Source organism: Dreissena polymorpha, chromosome 1, assembly GCF_020536995.1.
Source record: "Dreissena polymorpha isolate Duluth1 chromosome 1, UMN_Dpol_1.0, whole genome shotgun sequence".
NCBI lineage: Eukaryota > Metazoa > Mollusca > Bivalvia > Myida > Dreissenidae > Dreissena > Dreissena polymorpha.
Genome location: NC_068355.1, coordinates 30,921,987 through 30,945,764, shown reverse-complemented (window position 1 = coordinate 30,945,764; position 23,778 = coordinate 30,921,987). Strand labels below are relative to the sequence as shown.

At 34.3% G+C, this 23,778-nt stretch overlaps 2 protein-coding genes across 15 annotated transcripts in view; one reads left to right on the top strand and one right to left on the bottom strand.

Moving 5' to 3' along the window:
- The window catches only part of LOC127875130 (uncharacterized), a 162,733-nt gene extending 156,916 nt beyond the window's left edge, over positions 1–5,817 (bottom strand). For both annotated transcript variants that reach the window (XR_008047301.1, XM_052419967.1), the window contains exon 1: positions 5,762–5,817. Coding sequence is in view for 1 of the 2 variants with exons in the window: in XM_052419967.1 (XP_052275927.1) it covers positions 5,762–5,810 (49 nt within the window). In the remaining variant the exon portion in view is untranslated. The remainder of the gene's footprint in view (positions 1–5,761) is intronic.
- A 219-nt stretch (positions 5,818–6,036) lies between these two features.
- LOC127875078 (monocarboxylate transporter 12-like) overlaps positions 6,037–23,778 on the top strand; it is a 30,107-nt gene continuing 12,365 nt past the window's right edge. For 7 of the 13 annotated variants that reach the window (XR_008047292.1, XR_008047297.1, XR_008047296.1 and 4 more), the window contains exons 1-2: positions 6,037–6,179; positions 20,293–20,347. The gene's annotated coding sequence lies outside the window, so the exon portion shown is untranslated. Of the gene's footprint in view, positions 6,180–13,445; positions 13,604–19,598; positions 20,015–20,109; positions 20,254–20,292; positions 20,348–23,778 lie in introns of those variants that run through there. The other 6 variants (XM_052419924.1, XM_052419909.1, XM_052419916.1 and 3 more) reach the window with 6 other exon arrangements.

Genomic DNA, 23,778 nt, shown 5'->3' with positions numbered 1-23,778 from the left:
ATCACACATGTTCTGACCAAATTTCATGAAGATTGGACCAAAAATGTGACTTCTAGGGTGTTCACATGTTTTCACTATATATTATTTTATAGAGAAAACTACCCCACCCCCTGGCGGCCATGTTGTTTCCCCAATCTGGACCATTTTCAAACTTGTCTGAGATATCAATGAAACCAATGTTTTGACCAAGTTTCATGATGATTGGGCGAAAATTTCGACTTCTAGAGTGTTCATAAGGTTTCTCTATAGCCATATAAGGAATACTGCCCCACCCCTTGGCAGCCATGTTTTTCAACAGACCGGAACCATTTTTGAACTCAACCAACATATCATTTAGACAAACATTTTGACAAAGTTACATTTAGATTGGGTATCAAATGTGACTTCTACAGTGTTCACAAGGTTTTTCTTTTCTTTGACCTAGTGACCTAGTTTTTGACCCAGCATGACCCAGTTTCAAACTCAGTCGAGGTATCAATGGGACAAATGTTCTGACCAAGTTTCATGAAGATCAGACAAAAAAAGTGGCCTCTGGAGTGTTCACAAGGCAAATGTTGATGACGCACGACGCACGACTGACAAAAGGCGATCACAAAAGCTCACCATGAGCATGTTATGCTCAGGTGAGCTAAAAACGTATGAAAAAACATTCTTACCGTGCTTGCCGTTGCATTATGCATCCAAACTAACTGTCCAGCGCCGTTTGAAACCTTTCTTTACATACATTTCAACTAACTGACATTTTAAGCACACAAGTGATTTCATTGGTCCAATGCGAAGGTGTGTCTTTACAACTGGAGATTTCATTCATGAATACTGTCTGATCGCCTTCAAGTAGGTCAAGCGAATTGTGTATCGTTTTATTTCTTAAAATTTGACCCAGCATGTGTAGAAATATAACAAGATATATACATTTCCAGAGAGGAAATTCATTTCTGTGTTGAATAAGACCGGGTTTGTGAACATTGCTGCAAAATTGATGAAGTAATGGCTGTTCAAAGCGATGCACCCTGTTTTCGGGTGATTTGAGTTGAATACCTTGTTTAAATTAGTGAAAACCTCATTTTGAATGATAAATAATCATATTATAACGAAAAAATCAACTTTACTGAAAAAAATATTTTCACTATCAAATATATATATAAATAATATCATAGCCAAACGCTAATCACCTGTGTTTTTAACAACCATTACTGAAGGTTTGAATGATATATCAATTCGTCTATCAATATTACACAAAAGAATATTAAATGATCATTGTGGACCACTCTGAAAATCGATATTATGAATTGTACACTACATAATTTAACTTTTCTGGGAGAAATGGTACTTTTGCATCCAGGGGTCAAGCTTTGCTCAAAATTTCGGGTGATGTCACTTCTGTACAGGTCTTCATTTTACATGTATTTTGCGGCAAATTAAAGGAGAAGTATTTCCTTTCAGCTTTCAATCAACTCTTTACTTGTCTTATACCCCTCATTAAACCGTGCCAATTATCATTAATCAGAAACAACTCTTATTTCACACTTTGGGGGACAACATTATCTATATACATCTATAATACCGTATCTTTTACAAATTATTAGTTTATATTGATAAAAATATTACGACTTATTTATTTCATTACTTGAAAAAAGTTCAAATCTTCAGTATATTCGGTGATAAAATTTCGCAATGTGGTATTGAAAGTACATCGCGAAAATAGGTGACATAACGATATAAACACTATAAATAACTACGCAAGAAGATTGATCATTTTATATATAAAATACATTCAATTCACTACGCATGCACAATTCGCATTCCTGGGTTTACCACGTGACAATGATGATCAATCTACTGGCGTTATTTATTGTAAACTGGCAGTTACCTATTAGACATACCCAGTAAAATTTATTACCGAATACATGTATACTGAAAATATGAAAACTTAACAACTTTTTTTCAGGTAATGTAATATACCAGTCATGATATTTTAACCAATATCAACTAATAATTGTTAAAATATACAGTATTTAACAACTTTTATTTTCTTTGTCGTTGTGGTTGACAGTCCCTTTAAGTGTTCATTTTTGTTATTGATGTATTTAACTGAGTTTAAGTAAAATATTTAACACTTAACATGCTATTTATGTCATAACTGATAAGCTATTTCAATAATAGAGGCTGAAATGGGTGATGGAATTTAAAAGGCTGCATTTCATTTATAATAAGAGATGTCAAGTGTATAAAACCTACATTTCTTATTTGTAATTGACTGTAAATTATTCTGGTACTTTTTTTCCTGTATAGGTGTATCAAATAAAACTTCAATTTTAACAAAACCAGTAATATTCATAATCTTCTTACTTCCTTGTAAATTTTAAGAAAATCAAGATTAAATCGAATTTATATTGTGCTACAATTTTTAAAAATAAAAATTCATTTAAAATCTCATTTTACAGCACAGATTCCAAATCTTACCTGTAAATGAGCCCTTTATTTATTGCCAGTACTAGGTTAACTCTTCCCATTTGATCATTCCTTTGTATTGTTTTAATGGGCCATTTAACTTTGCTGAAGTATATTTATTGTAAACCAGCACAAGGCAATTAATCAAGGCTTCACCCTATAATGAACACTTTTAAGAACTCTAATAGCTCCCAACTGTGCATTTGAATGTTCAACTTTGCATGACCTGTAAATGGGGCAACTTCTTGCTGAGAATTCTCCTGTGTCCAATTCTCCACATCTAATTAATTTAAATGGTTAATGTGTGGCACAAGCAAATAATTAAAAGGTGGAGAAGTTATGTTCCCTTCATGAAATTAATCAGTGACTTAAATATTCCCTTGGCGAGCAAATCGCCCACTTCGCCCACTAGCGAGACCCCTGAATTAAGTTGATTGTGACTGTCCAAAATACCCTACATGATGTTAAGAACATGCGCAGTGAGTGACATCTGTTTTGTTTGAAAGTAAACAAACTTAAATATGTGAACAGTTATTTTTTGGTAAATTTTTGTTGGTAATATAACTATTTAGAATAACAAACATTTTTTTGTTTCTATTTGCATTGTTATGAGAATTAATCAATAGAAGCCTTACACCGTTGAAAATACCCCACACCAGGATAAGTATTCTTCTTCTTCTTTTATAATAATGGCTATGTTCAATACTGATACATTATGGCCATGCGTGGGGGGTTAAAAAGAAATAGATTGATAGGTTTCCCGAGTTACTCAATCCACTCAGGAAAATCCTATCAACAGTGATAAAAAAAGGTGCAAAACCTAACACCTTAAGCCCTTAAGACTTAAATATATACATATACAACTGTGCATGTGGTGAGAATATTAGTCGAGTTAAAAACAGGATAAAAGCAGAATCATGTGATCAAAGGAAGGAACACTGATGTAGACAGCACTGATTTAAATCCAGGGATCGTATCAGCGCTGACTACATAAGATGGAAGTGTGTTCCATTGTACAACTGTTCTTGGAAAGAAAGAAAATTTGTGGTAATCAGCTGTTCTTGGTGGTATTTGGTATGCCATGTGATGGTGATGGCGTGAGTGTCTAATGTATGGAGTGAGATAGTGATGGGGATTGACATCAACATGATTATATACTATTTTATAGAACAAAATGAGTCTAGCTTGTTGTCTTCTTGATTGCAAGGTATTCCAATTCAAATCCTTTATTATATTTGTGACCGTGCCCGGTGTCTTGCTGTAATTATTCGTTACAAATCTGGCGGCTTGACACTGAACATTTTCAATTTTATCAATATCTTTCTGATGGTAAGGGTCCCACACACTAGAGCAATATTCCAAGGATGGTCTAACAATGCTGTTATATGCCGCTGCCTTAGTTTCCATTTTAGAAGAATGAATGTTTCGTTTTAAGAATCCTAAGCTCTTGGTTGCTTTACTACTAATTTTATTTACGTGAGGTGACCAGTTTAAAGTTGAGCTTACTTCAACGCCAAGATAAGTGGCTTGGTTTACAACAGACAGAGGTTGATTGCGAAGAGTGTAGGCTGTTTTTAATGGTTTACGGTTTCTCGTAACATGCATGATATGACATTTTTCTATGTTAAAAGACATCTTCCATTTCAGCTCCCACAATGATAGACTATCTAGATCTCTCTGAAACTGAATAGTGTGAATTATGGATCTGTACATGACACAGTCATCCGCAAATAGACGGACGTTTGACTTCACAGACGAAGGTAGATCATTAATGTAGAGCAGAAACAGAAGAGGCCCAAGAACTGAACCCCGGGGGTTCGCCAGAAATTACAGAGGCCATGGCGGAAGTTGCCCCATCAGGGGACAAAAATTCCACTTGTCCGCTCGTATTGACGAGTGAAATCTTGAAAGGACGAGTGAAAAAAAACTGATGTTAAAATATGTATTTTCTGACCAGTAAGACTCTTTTTCATTAAATAAAATCATTTCTTAAAGCATATCTATTCCGAAAGTAGAACGCGAATGAACCGGAAATCGTTATTGTAAATTTCATACAGCAGGTGCGCGTTGTTATGCGAGACTGTGTCCCGAGTAAATATTGGCTTTTTGGTGTAAACTTTGCGCGTCCATGTTGACAGGGAACCATCTGACTTCATTCACTGTAAGTATTGATTTTTTTTTTAAATTATTTTACTGCAAAGTACGGTTTTAAACCAGTCTGAATTTCATCTGAAAAATGTCTGACATACGAGCGTTCTTTAAAGGGGGCAGGAGCGATTTTCAACCATCCGAAATGGAAAGCACGCAAGCATTAGAAAAAGGAAAAAACAAATTTGTCTTCATTTATTTATTTTGTGCTCCTCATAAATAAAGTAAGTTAACATTTCTTCTGTGATCAGCTGGCATGCATATCTAAGTAAGCAGCATTTTAGCAGTGATTTAGGAAACATTGTTAGTCATATCAGTCCTTTGCAATCTTTCTTTCACACATATTTGAAGGACAAGCGCATGTGTTTGCAGGACGAGTGAACATTTTAATGCACTTGTCCTGCAGGACGAGTGCCATTTATAAATATTTTTGTCCCCTGCCCATCTACAACAACCTGTTGACTACAGTTACCAAGAAAAGCTTTAATCCAAGAGTGTGTAGTGGCCGTGATGCCATAATGGGCTAGTTTCAGCAACATTCTACCATGATGTACAACATCGAAGGCTTTGCTAAAATCCATGATGGCAACATCCATCTGGTCTCTCTGCATGGTAGAAGTCATGGATAAAACCCACAAGTTTGGTTTCGCAAGACCGCCGGGCTCGAAAGCCATATTGGTTGACCACCAGGATATTAAAGTTGTAAAGATGGTCTAAGAGGTTACTAACAACGATATGCTCCAGCAATTTACAAGCAATACATGTTAATGAGACTGGTCTATAATTACTAGCTTGGTACTTTTCACCTTTTTTAAATATAGGAGCTACAAAAGCCATGGGCCAGTCAGAAGGGAAAGAACCAGAAATAAGTGATTTGTTATTGAGCAGACTGTCTCCGTTTTAATATATCATTTTGTTTGCACTAAAGTCTGTGTATCACACAGTATATATCAGATTTTCGCACAACCAGCCCCATAGGCATATGTGTTGTCATTTTATTTAGCTTAGCACTAGCATGATGGGTCATTAGACTGCTTTGAAGCCTATAAGAATGTGGTGAACGACAGAAAACAAAGATCTAAATTTGCACCTTAAAAACGAGTCTGAATGCTGCTGCCTAAATAAAGAACTAGGCATCGCGGTACACATTTGTCAATTATACCTGTTGTGAACAGTTGTGTGGTTATGTCAATTTTATTAATGGTCGCCATATTGTTTACATTGGATATTCCACGAAAATCCTACACCGAATAATACCTCCATCGAAGTAGAATTGTAAACGTCAGTTTATACTTAAAGATTACTTTAAATTGTAACATAGACCTACTGAATTTTCGTACGATGAATTCCTTTAAATTAATGTGCTTTATACGGTAAAAATCACAACCTGCAGGTTTAACTAATTTTCTCTTTCAACATGAAATTACTGTAGGGTTGTATCTATCGAAGACAGGAAGTAGTCTAGCAGATCTGTCAGTTATTATTCGAGGAGTTTGATTTCAGACGAAATGTACAGTCTTTGAGTTGTACGAGAAAGAAGGAACAGCTCTTCTTAATACATACTGCATTTATTAAAATAGGTAAGTCAGAAAACACTTTAATTTAAAGAAATTAATTTAAGTTCTTTAATGATTTTTATTTTATCGCACCATCGATGCATGCATAATTTGGGTATTTTCCATGTGACCTTCACCGTTGTTACTGTTGCCAGCTGATTTCAGAGAATGGCGAATTACAATAGATAACACAGTGATGAATTGAACGATTTTATGTTGTGATAGTAAAGAAAAAATATTTCAAACATTTACAAAAACTTATGATCAATTATCTCTGTCAGTATTACTGGCAGTAAGCTAACTTTGCTTGTTCAACCAGAAATTAATTTTGCCTTTGTTTTCTAGTTAATTAAATGGCAAACAATACTAGTCCATATAAACATATCCTCGCATACATGCCAGACGTCCCGATCCTGCTTTTGGGGTGTTTGTCCCTGTGTCCCATTGTGACACAATTGATCTGTCGCCAAATACGTGATCGCTCCGCCCACCAAGTTGTGTTTTCATTAAACACTTATTCCATTACTCTGACAGTCTTTGTTTGTCAGATCATGTGGCCGCAATAAACAAAATCTGATTGATTATTACCTGAGATTGATTGACAGCTGGCGAGTGGTTAATTTGTCCCGATATTCGTAAACAACGACATGCGTTCTATAGGAGGTTTTTGTGTGACGTCACAAGAGGGGTTTTCCGTTACTAAAAATAGATTGACCGTAAACTTCTCGATCTCGGCCTATTAAATTGTATCAGAGTAAAGGTCGTCGTAAGACTTAATACTTACAATTTCACAAAACAAAACTATAAATACCCGTATTTTTTTAAAGTAAGACTTTAATAAATGATATTTCAAAAATTATAAAACATATAATAATTTGAATATTATTATAAGTGGTGTGGATGGGATAGTGTTATTTTTCATCAGAGATTGAAATTTAGTGTAAGTGGTGTATTGAATCAGTCATAAAACAAAGCCCTTAAATAGCTCAATACATTTCAATCGTGAAATGTAGTTTTAATTTTCTTTTACATTGAATGAATTTTCGTTTCGTTTACATTGAATGAAAATATTAATTATTTAAGCATTCCAATTGAAAAAACACCTGCATATTTTGCAAATTGAACTGTCTTTTTATGTACATGTATATTGAAAACTCTTCTCTAGTGATAATGAGCGATACAAATCTAGCATTTTATGATACCATAAATCTACACATTTAATTTATTTTACGCAAGTATTTTATATCCGTATATAATGACCAAACGCGATTGCTTGTTTTCATGATGATGTTTCGAACACTGCTGCAGTAACGCACGATCTTTACACATTATAGCAGAGTTTACATTTGCAGGTACCCGCTATATATGTTAATTGTGTAGCAGTAAATTTTTAAAATATTTTAAATGTATAGTTATTAAACACTTTATCTTAATATGCTAAGAGATTATATGGAGGTATCGTAAATTGTGTTTAATGACCAGACACATGTGGTTTAAATTATGCAGAGACCCCATACAGAGTCATACAAGTATAGGTCCCTGGGTTTATTACACACTGTTTTCTTAGTAATTGTCTGGACAGTATCCGATCATATCGAGATAATCGGTTTGTGATAAACAAAGGGGCAATTAAACACTGGGTTAAAAATGCTGAAACAAAGAGTGTCAAGACTGGTGTGAACAATTAAATAAAAGTATTTACATTTATCAAGAGGATTTAGTTAATCTGTAACAATTAAGGTAAGGTTTTACAAACAAATAGGTTTAAATCAGTTTCTATATGTTGATTACAGTCCAACCTGTCAATAAAGACCACTTAAGGGATTTGGTCATTGTGGTCTTTGTTCACAGGTGGTCTTTTTTCGCAGGGTCGATCGAAACTTTGCAAAATATGCTAGTAGTTTTTAACAGGTACCTTATCTATGTATGTGCTCTATTGTTTAAATGTTTGAATACTTATGCATGTATAATGAAATAAAGGATTGAAAACACAGTTTTGTTTTACATTTGTATATTTATTACATGTTGTATGTCTATTCCCCTTATATTTTTATTATTTATTTAATTTATCAGATACTGTATAAATAACTATTGACATACATGTAAACGTACACAATGCTGTTTCTTTTTACAAGAGACCTGAGCCAGCCATTGCTAGCCTTAAAGACCAAATATCCTAACTTCAAGGCTTTCTCCTGGATCATAGGTCCAGACACAGGCAAGAGCCTTGCACTTGCGTCAACAAACCACTTATGCACTAAGTCATTCACTGACGCGAATTCCGACTCACGCTTAGGGCGTTTACTTTCACAGTTTACGTTCTCCTCGAATTCGTCCATAATCTCATGTTTACGATTTAAAATGCTCTGAATTTGAGTTTTTCCTACACCAAGATCACCAGACACTCGTCTACAACTGTGTCCTTTACCTAACAAACTAATGACCTTAACGCGTTCTTCCAACGTCAAGAACTTACGCTTGGAAGCCATGATGGTTAACTTGAACTGACAATTTACTTTTCTATAATCTATGAACGTCTTATTACGGAGAAATTTAAGAAGAGAATGACAATCAAAATGTTTGTCTTTAATAGGCATCGTAAATGATATGAAACCGTTAATTTCCTTAATGAGTTTATGAAAGCCCCAACTTTGTCTTTGATATTTTCGGCAATTAGTACATTAATCGCGAGTCACTTAAATACAAAGGCAAATTTTTACACTTTTTACAAACTGTCAAATGCATAAAAGAAGCAGGCGACTACCAATTAGCAATGCATGTTAAATAAACAAGCAACTGCTATCGAGTGCAATAAACTGTCACTTGCCAATATCTCCATAGCGACCTACAAGTCCACTGGTAAGATGTGTATCACGTGACTACGCAGCGTCCTGGCGGCCATTTTGTTTTTTGAAAGTTGCGAAATCGTTGATTTTTATGATTGCAGTGGTCGTTGTAAGCTATAAAAATGGACATTTGGGAATGTAAAAGGGTGGACGTTGGTCTTCGTTCACAGGTGGGCTTTATTCGCAGGTTCAATATATAGTGAAATCGTTCGGGAGGAAATCTGTGTGGTCGTTATTGACTGTTGGTCGCTATTAACAGGCGGTCGCTTAGGCAGGTTGGACTGTACATAAATTCAATCAATTTGTTGTTTGTTTTCGTCCTTATTTGTGTTCGTTCATTGGATTCAATTTAATCTGAAGGAATTTCAAGTTCTGAGTATTTTTTGTTCTTCAAAAGGGTCGCGAATATGATTGTAACCTTATCATGATGTGGTTCATCACATGCAAACACTAGCAGAATGGCCGCAGTTTTGACGGCCAAAATTTGAGCATGCGCAAACGTGACGTCATTATTGGAATCCCCAAAACCCAATTAAGGTCAAAATAAGATTCGCTATTCAAGCTCTGGCTGGCTAAAAATACCATCTTAATCCCTTTATTGCCCGCTATTAACAAACCATATCTACTAGTCGAGTGATCCAGTGTTGTTTTTAACACCTTTGACAGGTATTGTTAAAAATTACATCACCAGGTTAACTCTTCAACAATCGTGTCAGTGAACTCAGATTAGTGCTTAAGGGTCCTCATTGCTTTCTGGTTTGATTTTTTTTACAAATACATGTATGCTTTATGTGTCATTCTATGAACTTAAATAAAACTATTCATGCATAATGCATCACTTAAAAATACAACTATTATAATAATAATAATAATACAATAATATTTTTTTCAAAGCTGCGCAGTAGGGGGCATTGTGTTTCTGACAAACACATCTCTTGTTGGGTCACTAGGTAAAAGGTCAAGGTCACTGTGACCTCTAAAAAAAATATTCTGTCAAGCTTTCATTTATTAAAAAAATGCACCCGCAGCCGAGCGTGGCACCCGTTATGCGGTGCTCTTGTTTATAATTGTTATTTTAAAATTAATACCATAATAATATTTACATTTAAAGACCCTAATACTTTTCTATAAAATGTTGAGGCAAATATTAATTCAGCTGCATTAGGAATAGAGATATATGATATGCAAACACTTAATTGTCATTAGGGCATTAGTTTATACAGTGTTTAGTCCCCTCTCTCCACAGTTTTATCCTTTGACCATTGTGCCATCCATTTCATTCACTTGTTTTGATCATATTTTTGAATGTTGTTTTCATATAAGTATCTTAAAGGTAATACATGTATAAAACAATCTTGACAAACCTATCTACAAAAAACTAACAAAAAGTTTATATAAATACAATTTACGTTAACTATTTCTATTTAAAGAATATAGATATGTTGTGAACTTCATTAAAATATAACTGGATTTTTATTACATGAATCCATGTCGATTCATCATTTTTCCTAACCAATTGAATTTGTGGAATGGTTCCAGTACCGGTAAAATTGGGAAAATTAGCGGCATTTTCATCTAATTTGGGAAATTGATTATTATGCAAGTGCTCACGCTGCTGCCAGACATTATCGCCAATGGCGATTATTTTATCCAACTGGCTATTATTTCTTAAAATTGTCTAGAAAAAATGGCGATTATTTTATCCGCCTACATCAAAAAACAAATTGCCTCTTAATGTTGTCCGGCGAATGCGAAACGCCTGCAAATCGGGCCATCAAGCAGGAAAAATCGATAATGAGATAACCTGTGTACACACTCGACCCTGTGTATTGTCATACACGCGTCAATAACTTTTGCGACATTGGGGCTAGAGCGTTTTTCTCAATCAGTGTCCGACAGCAGTGATATATTTCGGAGAAAACGCGTTAAATCTCCCCGTGCTTTACCAATTATCGGTAACTGTTAGATCTTTGTTAATTTTTCGCCAATTATTATTTAATCGTCATGAAATATCGCCGCTTATATTGTCGGCTGGTTTTGTTTTTCACGCCGTTTTCTCTGCAATTAGATTACGTTGAACATTGCTTGATGAAATAATTTTTTAATCGCCATCAACTAATTATCCCCGTAATTACCGCTGTTTGTGGTCTGCTTTAACATAATGATTTCAATTTTTAACCAGGTAATCTGGTTTTCCCAATTCAAAGGGACCCGGCATATGCCATGGCCAGCTAATTTTAACGAAACACGTGTTTGGAATTACACTGAGGTGTTGTATTTTAACTCACGCACTGTGACATTAATTGATGTAAACATGATCGGCATTGCGAAAGTGTTATTTTTGGAATAAATCTTTTACAATTGCTATTGGCCTCTGCCTACAATATTGCGGCCGATGGCAAACGTCGTATTAAGAGATAAGTAGTCGAACGATATGCATATTTTAGATTATGCATATTAATATTTTATATTATGCATATTTCATGTGCGAAACGCGTACACTTTTTCGGATGACCGTTTTCGGATACTGTATTTTTTTGTTGAGTATGATTTATTTTCGAAGTTCATAATAGCAAAAGTAGAATGATGAATACACATGCAGTGATATGGAAGGTGTGGTTTATAATATTTCGAGTTGTATTCACCAAAAATTGCAATTGGAAAAACTATAAAAAAAATAGTATAATAAGTAAGGGCTCTGGGTGGGTAACTGGGGCCTCTGCCCTTAATTCTTATGTGTATGTAACTGTAGCTGAGATCTGGTTTGTTAAGTCACACCCACAACATTGATTATATTCTTTATTGTAAAGCCATGATCATATTTTATAAGAAAATGACACACTGATATTATGCTTGTTTATATATATACATATATATTATAACTTAAATCCAATAGATATACATTTAATAAAACATAGATAAAATGAGATTCATTGTTTTTTCTTTCTTTATGCCTTCAGTACCTTTTTGCGGAAAAGTCCGCATATGTTTTGGCTATTATTTTTTTAAGGAAAAAAATTATAGCTTTTATTTTCTGAAGGCCAGAGTGAGCACTGTTATGGTGAAAACTTTATAAGACGTTGCATATTAAAAGAGTGGTGAGTGATTTCTTTCAAAATCTTTTTTCTATGAACACCAAAAAAGTTTATTAAATTTAACATTCTTTTAACTGAGGATGTGCTTAAAAGTATCAACTGTTTTAGTAGGGACTCTGAGCCTCGGGTTCTGCAGAATAACCTTCCTCTGACTTTTTTTGGAAACCTTCATTTGGGAATTTTTTTGACAGCAATCGGGAAATTTGTAGTCGCTAAGACTCGACCGTTGATGAAACATTGCTATAATCAACATCAGACAACTACAGCTAACGCGGCACAAACATAATCCGCGGCTACGCCACGGCCAGATTATTAGTACGCGGCGGCCGAAACGTGTGTTCACGCGGCGTATCGCCGTGGCACTCGGCATCGATCCGCGCAACGACGCCGAGTCTGTGTTAACCTCGCGTACTTTCGCGGAGTAAATCCGCCGCATACATACGCGGCGGATCGAGTGAAAAGATATCCACCTACATGTACATACATGTATGTGTAGCGTAGAATTAATTACGCGCAACTGTTAATGTTTCGTTCGATATTCATTATTAAATTTGTATTCCGAAACACACTTCCGAATTTTAATGCTAACGCGACCTTTGACAAATTCTAGCGTCAAATAAACAGTGCTAAAATATCCTTTGTTTCATAAAAAGCGCGCGAAAATTATGCAGACATTTAGAACGTCGTTTGGAAAGTTTGGGTGTATTTTGTGTTGTATAAATACATGAACAAAATGTCAGGCGTAAATCGCGTGTTCAGTGGAAAAAAAACGCCCCGATTAGATGTTATTTCATCATCTCTATAAATAGTAACAAATGCCAAAATGTATTTGATATCGAGAATGTTTGTGTATCGTAAATATTTACCAGCATTTGCTTTAAAACTGGAATATACGGGATTATCGGGTAATTAGTAGCGATATTAACTGTATAATATGAACAAAATAAAACCTGTTTATATACGCATATTCAAACAATAGTTATAATAAGCTGATAATTAACAAAACAACAAATACATCGTCACTGTCTTGATTATTGATGTGGCTTCAAACTGCTAATTTTCTCAGCTTAGATTTAATAGCAAAATCAACATGCAATTAATTTATAAATCCACCATATGCTGGAGCCTTGACCACTTGTATGTGAGAAAACATAATTACGTGACCTTGTTTATGTGTGAAATACATACACTACGGGCGGGAAACAAACTTAATTGGCCAGACACATTAACTATGCTTACATGTATATGCTAGTACAATCCGCGCACAATAAATTTATTATGATTTTAATTATTATTATAATTGTTCTTTCAAAATTTGTTAACTACATGTAACTAATAATTTTTAAAAGATTTTTTATTTCATGATGCGCATCGACTCCGCATCATGTCGCGGATAGCGGCATGCCTCGGCGGACAGATGCGAAGTTTCACGGCGAAATGCGACTTGCCGCCGCATACTGACAAGGCTTCAACAACTGACGCGGCATCGACTCGCTTTGGCTGTACTGTATGCACTGGACTATTTTATACATAATCCCCAATTTTAAAGTCAGAATGCGCGAGTGAAAATAAGCACTGATAATTTGTTTGACTGTTTTTATTTTACACTGAGATATGTTACATACTATTTAACGAGTAGTATTAGAGTATGGCTCCACGGCACTGAAGACCGAATGTGAATCAGTTCTGCATGAATAATCCAGTGTCACTATCAATAGATATTTTATGTTGGGCAAGCTGGGTGATTGTCGTGTGAATGATTTGAGATTGTTTAGGCAAAACAAAAGTATTGGCAACACCAAATGTTTTGTTCTGTGAATTTGGATTTGTATGTGAATGTTTTTTTTAATCTTTCAACTGGGAAAAAAGTCGCATCAGGAATGGTGCCATTTTTTGGTACCAACTTTATATAGATATCATAATAGAGGAAAACGCTGTTGTTTTTGGGTGTTAATAGTTAAAAGCCTTTAAGGAAACTGTAGGATACATTTAGATATATTAACGATGAGAATTAAGGATATACATGGAGATTCACTAACCCTTATGAACAGGGATGTCAAGACCTTTTCCTTATTACAATAATGATTGAATATTTTGTGAATGTTCGAATACAAGTGAGCTGCAGAGCAGGCCATTTTATTACTGACATGATTGTATGGTTTTAAGTTTTGAAAAGATTATACATGTACATGGTAAAGGTTTGTGGAAATTCAATAACTTGTTGCTATCTGATATTGAATGTTTTGTCAATAATTTATACCCTAGCACTCTAGAGGCCACATTTATGACTCGATCTTAATGAAATGTTTCAGAATGCTTATCTCGACAATATCAAGGCCAAGTTCAAATCTGAGTTACCGTAGTTGCATTCAAAAACAAGATCATCGTGTCAAATCTTAGAAAAACCTTGTTTCCACTATAGAAAAGTGAGTTTTGCAGACTGATAATAAATGTTTAAAGTAAGGTAGTAATCCATAGCAAGAGTGTGACATCAATTGTACTTGAAAAGTCTGTTGTTGTGAAGTCCTTTTTTGAGGCAGATTTTACTTGGTTTAAGCAGTAGCAAGATTGTTGAAGGAATCACTCAATAAAACTATCTGAAAAATGCAAGCTCTGTGGCTGGGGGTGGGTGTTAAAAAATGGGATTGGAATGGGGTGAATATTTTGACCTGCAGATTGGGCAAAACAACTTTAAGTTTATTATAAATATTGTAAATAATTATGTTATGATATGAATGTAATCTGTTCAACTCTTAAAGGGGCCTTTTCGCAGATTTTGGCATATTTTGAAGTTTGTCATTAAATGCTTTATATTGATAAATGTTAACATTGGATCTTAAAAGCTCCAGTAAAAAATCAAGAATAAAATTTAAAAAAGGAAAAAAAGTAGCCGGTACCAGGGCTCGAACCAGTGACCCCCGGAGTCCTGGAGTTAGTCTGAAGTAAATATGCATTAGCCCTCTCGGCTATTCCGCCGGGTATACATAGTGTAAGTATTTTATACCTTATATAAGAAATCTTTGAGTTTCGTAAATTTAAACGACAACAACAGAACTCTCCAAATTATACAATCGTTTCGCGTTGCAACGCTTTATAATTTTTAGGTTTTCAAATCGTCAAAAAATACATATAATGGCTATATTGGACTATGGTAAATGTTCAGTAATACTGTTTCCTCACAAATATCATAACTAGAACGAAAATATGCGAATCTGAAACAACTTTTTTCAATTTTTTCAATTTACCAATCCGTGAAAAGATCCCTTTAATGTATATGGAACAAATCAAGTTATTCTATAAAATACAAAATCTAACTGCTGTTTGCTCTTAATCTGATGTTTGGAAAATGACAACAATGTTATAAAATTGATCCATATTGTTCTATCATTCCCTTTTGTTTAAGGCCACTTGCCAAGTATTGATGTGATTCTATATTAATGGAATTCTTCATAGGGATTGTATCTAATCAAGTCAAAATAGCACATGTTTACCTACAATCAACAGTACTGGATTCACAAAAATAATCTATAGATACGGCTCTCCATGGGATGACATATTATGCTTATTGTTGCCAACTGTTGAATACATCATTTAGCTTGTTACCAAGCTATTGAATTATTGATGGTAGTAAAATACACATAAATAGATGCTTTAACATTATTTCTATACTTTTAACAGGTTACTGCCATCACATTTTAGGCATGTCATCAATGTAGCCTATAATCAAATTTTTTAAGGTTTACGTTTTTTTTTGGTAAAATGATGTTTTGGTTTTCCAGCTGCTTTATTTCATGCCATTGTTTTTCAGGTATTATTGAATATTAAAACATCACTGACACACATAGAGTTAAGAACCATTGAAAAGCAAAAAATCCATTGTTATATATTTCAGTACCAATACACAAGTGCAAAAATTAGTTACAATGCACATAATATACATGTAGTTCTGAATATACTGTCAGGTCATGTAAGAAGAAAGGTAATATTTATTTCTTTTAATATCTAAATGATAAATGACTTTTCAAAACGTGTTCAAGATAAACAATTACAGATTGAAAATTATTTCTTAATCCGATACTTTGTTTACATGTATATTTATTTGATAAAACATCAATCAACATTAATATATAACCTTGAGTGAAGTGCATTGACTATTATTGCTTATCAACTTTTTTGCTATTAAGAGGCCACATTTTTTGCAGATTCTTGATGAAATTTTGGCAGCATGTTTATCTTAACAATATCAAGGCCAAATTTTAATCTGTCAAGTTTGTATGTTCAAATTAAAAACAAGATGTTCAAGTCAAGTCTAACAAAACCCCTTTTACCATTCTTGAATACATATTTATGACTCAAATCTTAATGATGAACTTGGTCAGGAAGCTAGTCTTTGTGTTCACGATATGTATGGATGTTAACTGACCGACCTTTAATTTCACATTAAAACTTCACGCACGTCTTCATGATCATCATGCAATATCATGGCCCTCGATCTGCATGTTTTAATGCTGAATGTGGGTGGCTTCACCCATCAAAAAGTTTACTTTTCTCCATATTTTTTGGACCCCCCCATAATTGACATTCACTTTATAAATCATCATTACAAATTACAATATAGTCTAATTTGATTGTCAAATATACTAAATTATGAACGCAATCAATTCATATAGTGCAAACATGTACACATGTAATAATGATTATGTAAATAAATCCCCCATAAAAGGGAAGAGGCGCGAAAATTCCACCTAATGAGGTATGTAGGTAGCTAACTCTGATGGCCAGATGTTTGTACTTTTTGTAATCAGTTAAATGTTTGTATCCAACAACTCCTACATGTACCTCTTACTGACCTGCAGATATAGCATAGGATTGACCAGCACTTCCGTTAGTGGATGTCCGGGCGTAAATTACGCCCGAAAACGACAGTTGTACGTCCATTATGCATAAGGTGGAAGTCCCTTGGAGGTCTGATAATCCGCATGTACGCTATTTTCTTATACACAACATGTACAAATGTCAACAGTAAATCGGATTATTCAGACCGTTAACTCCGCCTAAGAGCTACTGTTTTCAATGAATTTCTCAGCGATTGGCCAATATTGATTTTTCCAGCTGTCAATCAAAGTCTTCTTGGTAAGCGCATCGGCCCTCAGGCAGTTGAATACACGCAGACCCCAAGTGAAGCTGTATACAATAATATTAGCGACCTCTGCGTTACGAAGTTTTTATTTAGCAATCAAATATTTTAAACCACGCTTTACCCGAGGAAGAATGACGTTATGTTGTACATGAAGTTCAATTTTCGTATGATTTTCACATGTTCACGAAATACACGAGAAATGTTTATTTGTTGCTAGAGTTTTCATAACTTTCCGTGAATAATAAAATCTGGAAATGATTTCGGATAACATGTTTGATTATACGCATTTGAAAATAAGCAGTCTGCAAAATTAACCCATCGCTTGATCGCCAATGCGATGAAATATTGGCTCTGGTGATAGAAAAATTGTCTATCGATCGTCTGATTTGCGATGAAAAAAATCTGAAAATACAGTTTGGAAATAAACCAACAAATAATCAATTCACGAAAATTTGTTCGCGTGCACGATCATTGGAGAAGGAATTTAATAGTCTAAATCGGGACTTCAAAATTTATGTCTGGGACGTCCAAAATTTTAGGCTTGGAAGTCAGGACTTCCAACTTTTAAAAGCTAACGGAAGCGCTGAATTGACATCTGGGAAAAAAATGTACATAAACTTGAAAACTCAAGTTTGGATGGATGTATTGTGCTTTAATTTTGTATGTCTTGTTGCTGTCATGCTGAGGTTGGGTCAAGGGCACAGTTACTAAAAATACCAAAATAGTATAGACTCAACACATTGAATTTGGATGGAGGTATTGGGATGTAATTTCGTTGGTAGATAGCTTAGATGCAGACCTTTTTTCAAAGTTAATTAAATTAAACTAAATTAAGTGGTAAAAAGTTGAAAGTCTAGTTTCCTGGCATTGTCACATATCTTTTTATGTCCCCCACCCACTATAGTGGGGGACATATTGTTTTTGCCCTGTCTGTTGGTTGGTCTGTTGGTTTGCGCCAACTTTAACATTTGCAATAATTTTTGCAATATTTAAGATAGCAACTTGATATTTGGCATGCATATGTATCTCATGGAGCTGCACATTTTGAGTGGTGAAAGGTCAAGGTCAAGGTCATCCTTCAAGGTCAGAGGTCAAATATATGTGGCCAAAATCGCTAATTTTATGAATACTTTTGCAATATTGAAGATAGCAACTTGATATTTGGCATGCATGTGTATCTCATGAAGCCGCACATTTTGAGTGGTGAAAGGTCAAGTTCAAGGTCATCCTTCAAGGTCAAAGGTTAAAAAAAAGCGGCGCAGAAGGGGACATAGTGTTTCTGCCAAACACATTTCTTGTTTCAGCTTGAAGTTTACATATATTGCTAAACTACTTCAAAGATTCAACATCAAATAATGTCTTTGTGGTCATTATATCTGGTGACTGATCAGGGAATGTACATTGTAATTTCAAAGCGGAAGAGTAGTCAGGCGTGTTGTCTTTGACAGCCCTTAATTTTTATCAACTTCCTGAATATTAGGAAATGCGTCATAAAATGGTTTTCTCAATCACTATTGTGACAAACTCTAGTTTTGCTATTATAATTGTTCTCAAATGTTGAAAAAAGTGATAAAAACTCAACCTGGAACACCCAACAAAAGTTAAGGGTAAAGAACGTGGCGTCTCATCAGGATCCAAACTGTTTGCTTTTCTAATACTATTCTTTGAAAAAAATCGAAGAAAATGCTAATTTTAGACATTCAGCAGACAACATTTTAGCAGACGACAAATTTCCCGGAATGAAAAGGGTTAAGGGCACTGTCTCCTTTGCATCTTTATGTTGATCACTGCTGATTATGGTAGTTGAACTGAAACCAAGGTAGGGTGTGAGCCCACACAGGATTTGGAGGTTCAAATAAAGAAAGCTCAAAATAATCCGTAGGGGATAAATAATGTAAATTGTAAGGTGGTTGAGTACCCCTTAGTGAAAAACATTATCTGGAGCTCTGATAAAAACATCATTAAATTCCAAATACAACCATAATGAACAAAGTTCAAGTCTTCATTTATTAAATTTCTTTCATAAATTTATCCTTAATTCTTCCTAATTGAAATGTTTCATTACACAAATTCCCCATTTGATGGGTACTTAAGACAAAACAGTGATCAATTGCTGTGCTTCTTAACCCACATTTAACTCACATTTTATCTTTTTCTGTTCAAGTAACCCTTATAAAGCAAGCTTATCTTGAAATAGGTCATGAAGCATGCTTGTCTTTAAATTAGGTCAAATATTTATTCCTTTGTGTCCCAAATTTCCTATCATGGATGTTTATTTTTTTTTGTTATACATGTGTATCTGTTCAAACTCGTAAATTTCATTTATTTCGTTTGTACATGTCCACCTTTTGTCTCACAGGATAGGAATAATTTGATGTTTTGTTGTGCTTTTAAAACTTGTGTTTTGTTTAAATTTAAAAGTAAAATATAATTTAAATTTGAAGTAAACAAACGCAATGCATTTTGTGCCCTTCCCAGGCCTTCCAACAAGCAGATATTATTAAACAGTCATTGAACTTTGTTTGGTACAGATGTTTTACTATTCGAAGTTTAAGTGTCGTGTATTGCACAATATATTTAGTTTTCTTGTGAAAATACTGTGGGGAAGTTTAAATCATCAACAGCCATAATTGGATCTACATGATTGTAGAATTTATAACATGTGCCTATAATTATTGTCTGCATCTGAACAGTGAAGTTTAAAAGGATTAAATAACAAAATCAAGATTTTATAAGAGATAAAGTAAGAATAAGGACGATATTCTAGAATATTCCATGGTTAGTAGGAAGGTCATTGTTATTATATGGAGTCAGCTGCGTGCTTGATTTAAGTACTTCTATTGTTGATGTAACAGGATTGAACTTTGTCCATCCTCCATAGGGCATTAGATACCGCAATAATGTTTTAACATCAGTATTTAATTGGTCTTCCAATGATGATGGTGTTAGGTTTTAGACTAGATATCACTTTAAAACCTGATACAGCCATTCAGCACGTTGTTGATGTTTTTCAGAAGGTTTGGCCTCTTTTATCAGTGTGTTTATTTTAATTTCAGTTGAGGAATATGATTGTTTGGTGACAATTTTCTCCAGGAAGTGACGGAAATAAAAGTAAGTATCGGTAATTAATAAAGCACATGTATTGGAAATGGTTTGGTGTGCAAATTAACTGAAAATTTCTGCCTATGTTTTATGCAAGATCACAATTTAGCCAGACTGATTAAATTAATTTCGTTCACATATTCAAATATTGTTATTCAAGATGGACTTAACAACAGGTTAATGTAAAGTTAAGAATTCAGCAACTAATTGCAGGATCCTGCATTTTAATATTAATTAGTGTAATATTTGAAGTGGTAAAATCTGATTCTATGACAAATAATATGATATAAAATATGTTTGATATTAAAATTTAAATGTGGATTTTTATTGACTGGCTATTTACAAAAATAAGTTTACTTCAACAGTAATTTTCTAAGTATTGATTTTTATTGATTTATTATCTTTATGAACATCCAGCAATTCTATGTAGGTCATGTTTCTCGATATAAATTTACTATGCACAGAAATTTGTAAATTTCCTATGCTCAGGAATGCGTTGGAGGAGGTATTGGAAAATTACTGGTGAAGCTGTTGTGCATGTTAAGTTGACCTTTTAAATAATGTCACGCTTCAGATAACATAGCTTCTGAACACCTGTCAATTAAATTGAATAAATGCAGCTATTGCCCAGGGATTTTAACCCTTTCAGTGCGGGAACCGAATTTTAAAGGCCTTTGCAAACAGTGTGGATCCAGATGAGACGTCACAGAACGTGGCGTCTCATCAGGATCCAAACTGTTTGCTATTCTGTTAGTATTATTTGAAATTTTTTTCAAAGAAAATGCTTATTCATACATGCCATAATTTTTTAGGTCCAAAGCGGGACATTCCATAAAAAATTGTCGGGACATTTGACCAAAAAGCAGGACACCTAAAACGATCTATCATTCCACCTTTACTATAGTCAGTATAGTACTAACAAAAACTCTTGATACTTTTATTCAAGACATAAAACATCTGATATGCAGCATGAAATCTAAAACATAACAATAACAGCGTTATTTAATAAGACAATAGCAAACAACGAAGATAATATTCATCTGTTTAAGAGTACAAAATCTAGAACATTACGACAACAATACTCATTATATTAATTTCAATGGCAAACATTAACGCAGGGGAGGCTATCCAGTTGACTGAAAGTACGGGTTACAGTACACTATCTACCGAACAGTTACATAAGTTACACACGGAATGCGCGGCCGTACACATTTCCGTATTTTGTTTTCTTCTTATATACACAGATTAAACTGAATTTTGAATTGTCAGGCGCTGTATTGGGGTAGTGTCAAACTGTCATGAATAACAACACGTTGTTTTTAAGCATGTGTCCATGCGCAGTTTGTTACTTGTCAATTGTCGCGGCTTAATTGGAGTAGGGTCAAACTGTCATGCATAGCACCTCGTTGTTTTTAGCTTAATTGGAGTAGGGTCAAACTGTCATGCATAGCACCTCGTTGTTTTTATTACAATTACACTAGACAGGATGAGTATCACTTATTGGACTGTTTGTTGCGATTTTGGTATATTGCACATTCGAAATATCCCGCTATCTTGGAACTAAACATTGAATGTAAAAGACTCATTTATGACGTAGCGTTAATTTTACAAAACAATTGTTTTGTAAACCGTTTCAAACAAATACAAAATAAACACATTTTCAACATTTATTTCATTATAATAAAACTATCGATAGCAATAAGCGACCACTGTCTTGAAGACCACCATGGTGTGAATGCCTGATGAAATCAATAATTAGCCGATAAATTGCTGATAAGGTGTCATAAACAACACTGGTACACACGATAAGTAGAATCGGATTGTTAATTGGGGGCAATAAAGGGATTAGCGGTGTTAAGTGTTAGCGAAACAGAGCTTGAATAGCGAATTTTATTGGGAACCTATACACCTTACATCGTTTTTTACGAATGTCGGGACAAATCGTCTCATGGCGGGACGTATGGCATGTATGGCTTATTTTAGAAATTCAGCAGACGGCATTTTAGCAGACGACAAATTTCCCAGCATGCAAAGGGTTAATTGAAGCAGAATCCTGCTTTTTGATGCAAGCATTTCGCAATTGTTTTACTTTTGACTACTCCAAATTATCTTCCTTTCATTATTTTGATGCAAATGTTACCATGAAAATAACATATAATGTATGTTTTATTATACACAAAGTTGGTTTTTAGTAAAGCAAGAAATACTTAAGGTTATTAAAAGCAATATTAGTAGAGCAATCAACTGATATCCTAAACAAAATATCTAGATTTCAGTATTTTTACCCCTGAAAAGTTCATTTACCCTGAAAATTTCAAACACAGGGTCATTTGACTCCTGGTTTTCAAAAACTATTGAAATCCCTGCATAATTGGTCAATATAATTAAAAATATATGAAAACTGTTTCTTGCTCTAAGCTTGAAGACATTTGTTTGATATTGTTCTGTCCTTATTGTACCATGTAGCTTTAATTGTATTTGCATAAAATGCCGATATTGCTTTTGGATGTTGGCTGTTTACTAGATATTGGCAAAGATCAATTTGTTTAGTCCTTGACATTTCATAAATGTTATCTTTGCTAACAAGGTTTACAATATAAAATTTAATGTTTACGTGCAACACATGCTTGTGGTTTTGTTGCCTAATATTTAAAGTGATATTTTAAGCAGTTTTATAATCTGAAATAAACATTTACAAATGTATTCAGGTTTATAAAGTAGGCATTATTGTTTTGCTGTTAATGGTTGGCTGGTTTATGATTTTATTGATATCCCATTATTTGCAATCCAGTATATCGGTCACATGTGAGAGTCTTATCTTGAAACCTGACATGTGCTGCCTGTGGTAAATAATGCAATACAGTCAAGGTTTTTTATTGTCCTTTTTAACGGTCTAGGCCTAGGGATAAAGAAAAGATAGGCATACCATCGTTAGTGTGCAATCGTCCTACATTTTGCATGCATTTTCTGTCAAACTTTTGCAGAATGATAATCTCCAAGTGCTTCAGCACATATTTGAAGGTTTTATTTTTAGCTTTCCTGTTCATGGTGAGCTTAGTGATTAACTTTTGTGTGTTGTCTGTGGTGCGCCATCACATTTCCCTAGTGTTAACACTCTAGAGACCACATTTATTGTCTTGATCAGAAGATTTGTCCCTATGATGACAGATATCTTGGACAAGTTAAAGAATGGTTCTGTTTTGTTGAAAAATTATTGATGCCAGGGTGGGGCATTTTTCCTTATATATGACTATAGTAAAACCTTGTTAACACTCCGTCACATCAGTCACATTAATGGTCAAATTTTCATGAAACTTTGTCAGAAGATATGTTTCTAATAATATTTTGGATGAGTTAGAAAATAGTTCCTGTCTGTTGAAAAACATGGCCACCAGTGGGGGTGGGTGGTCATTTTTAGCTCATCTATTTTTTTTAAAAAA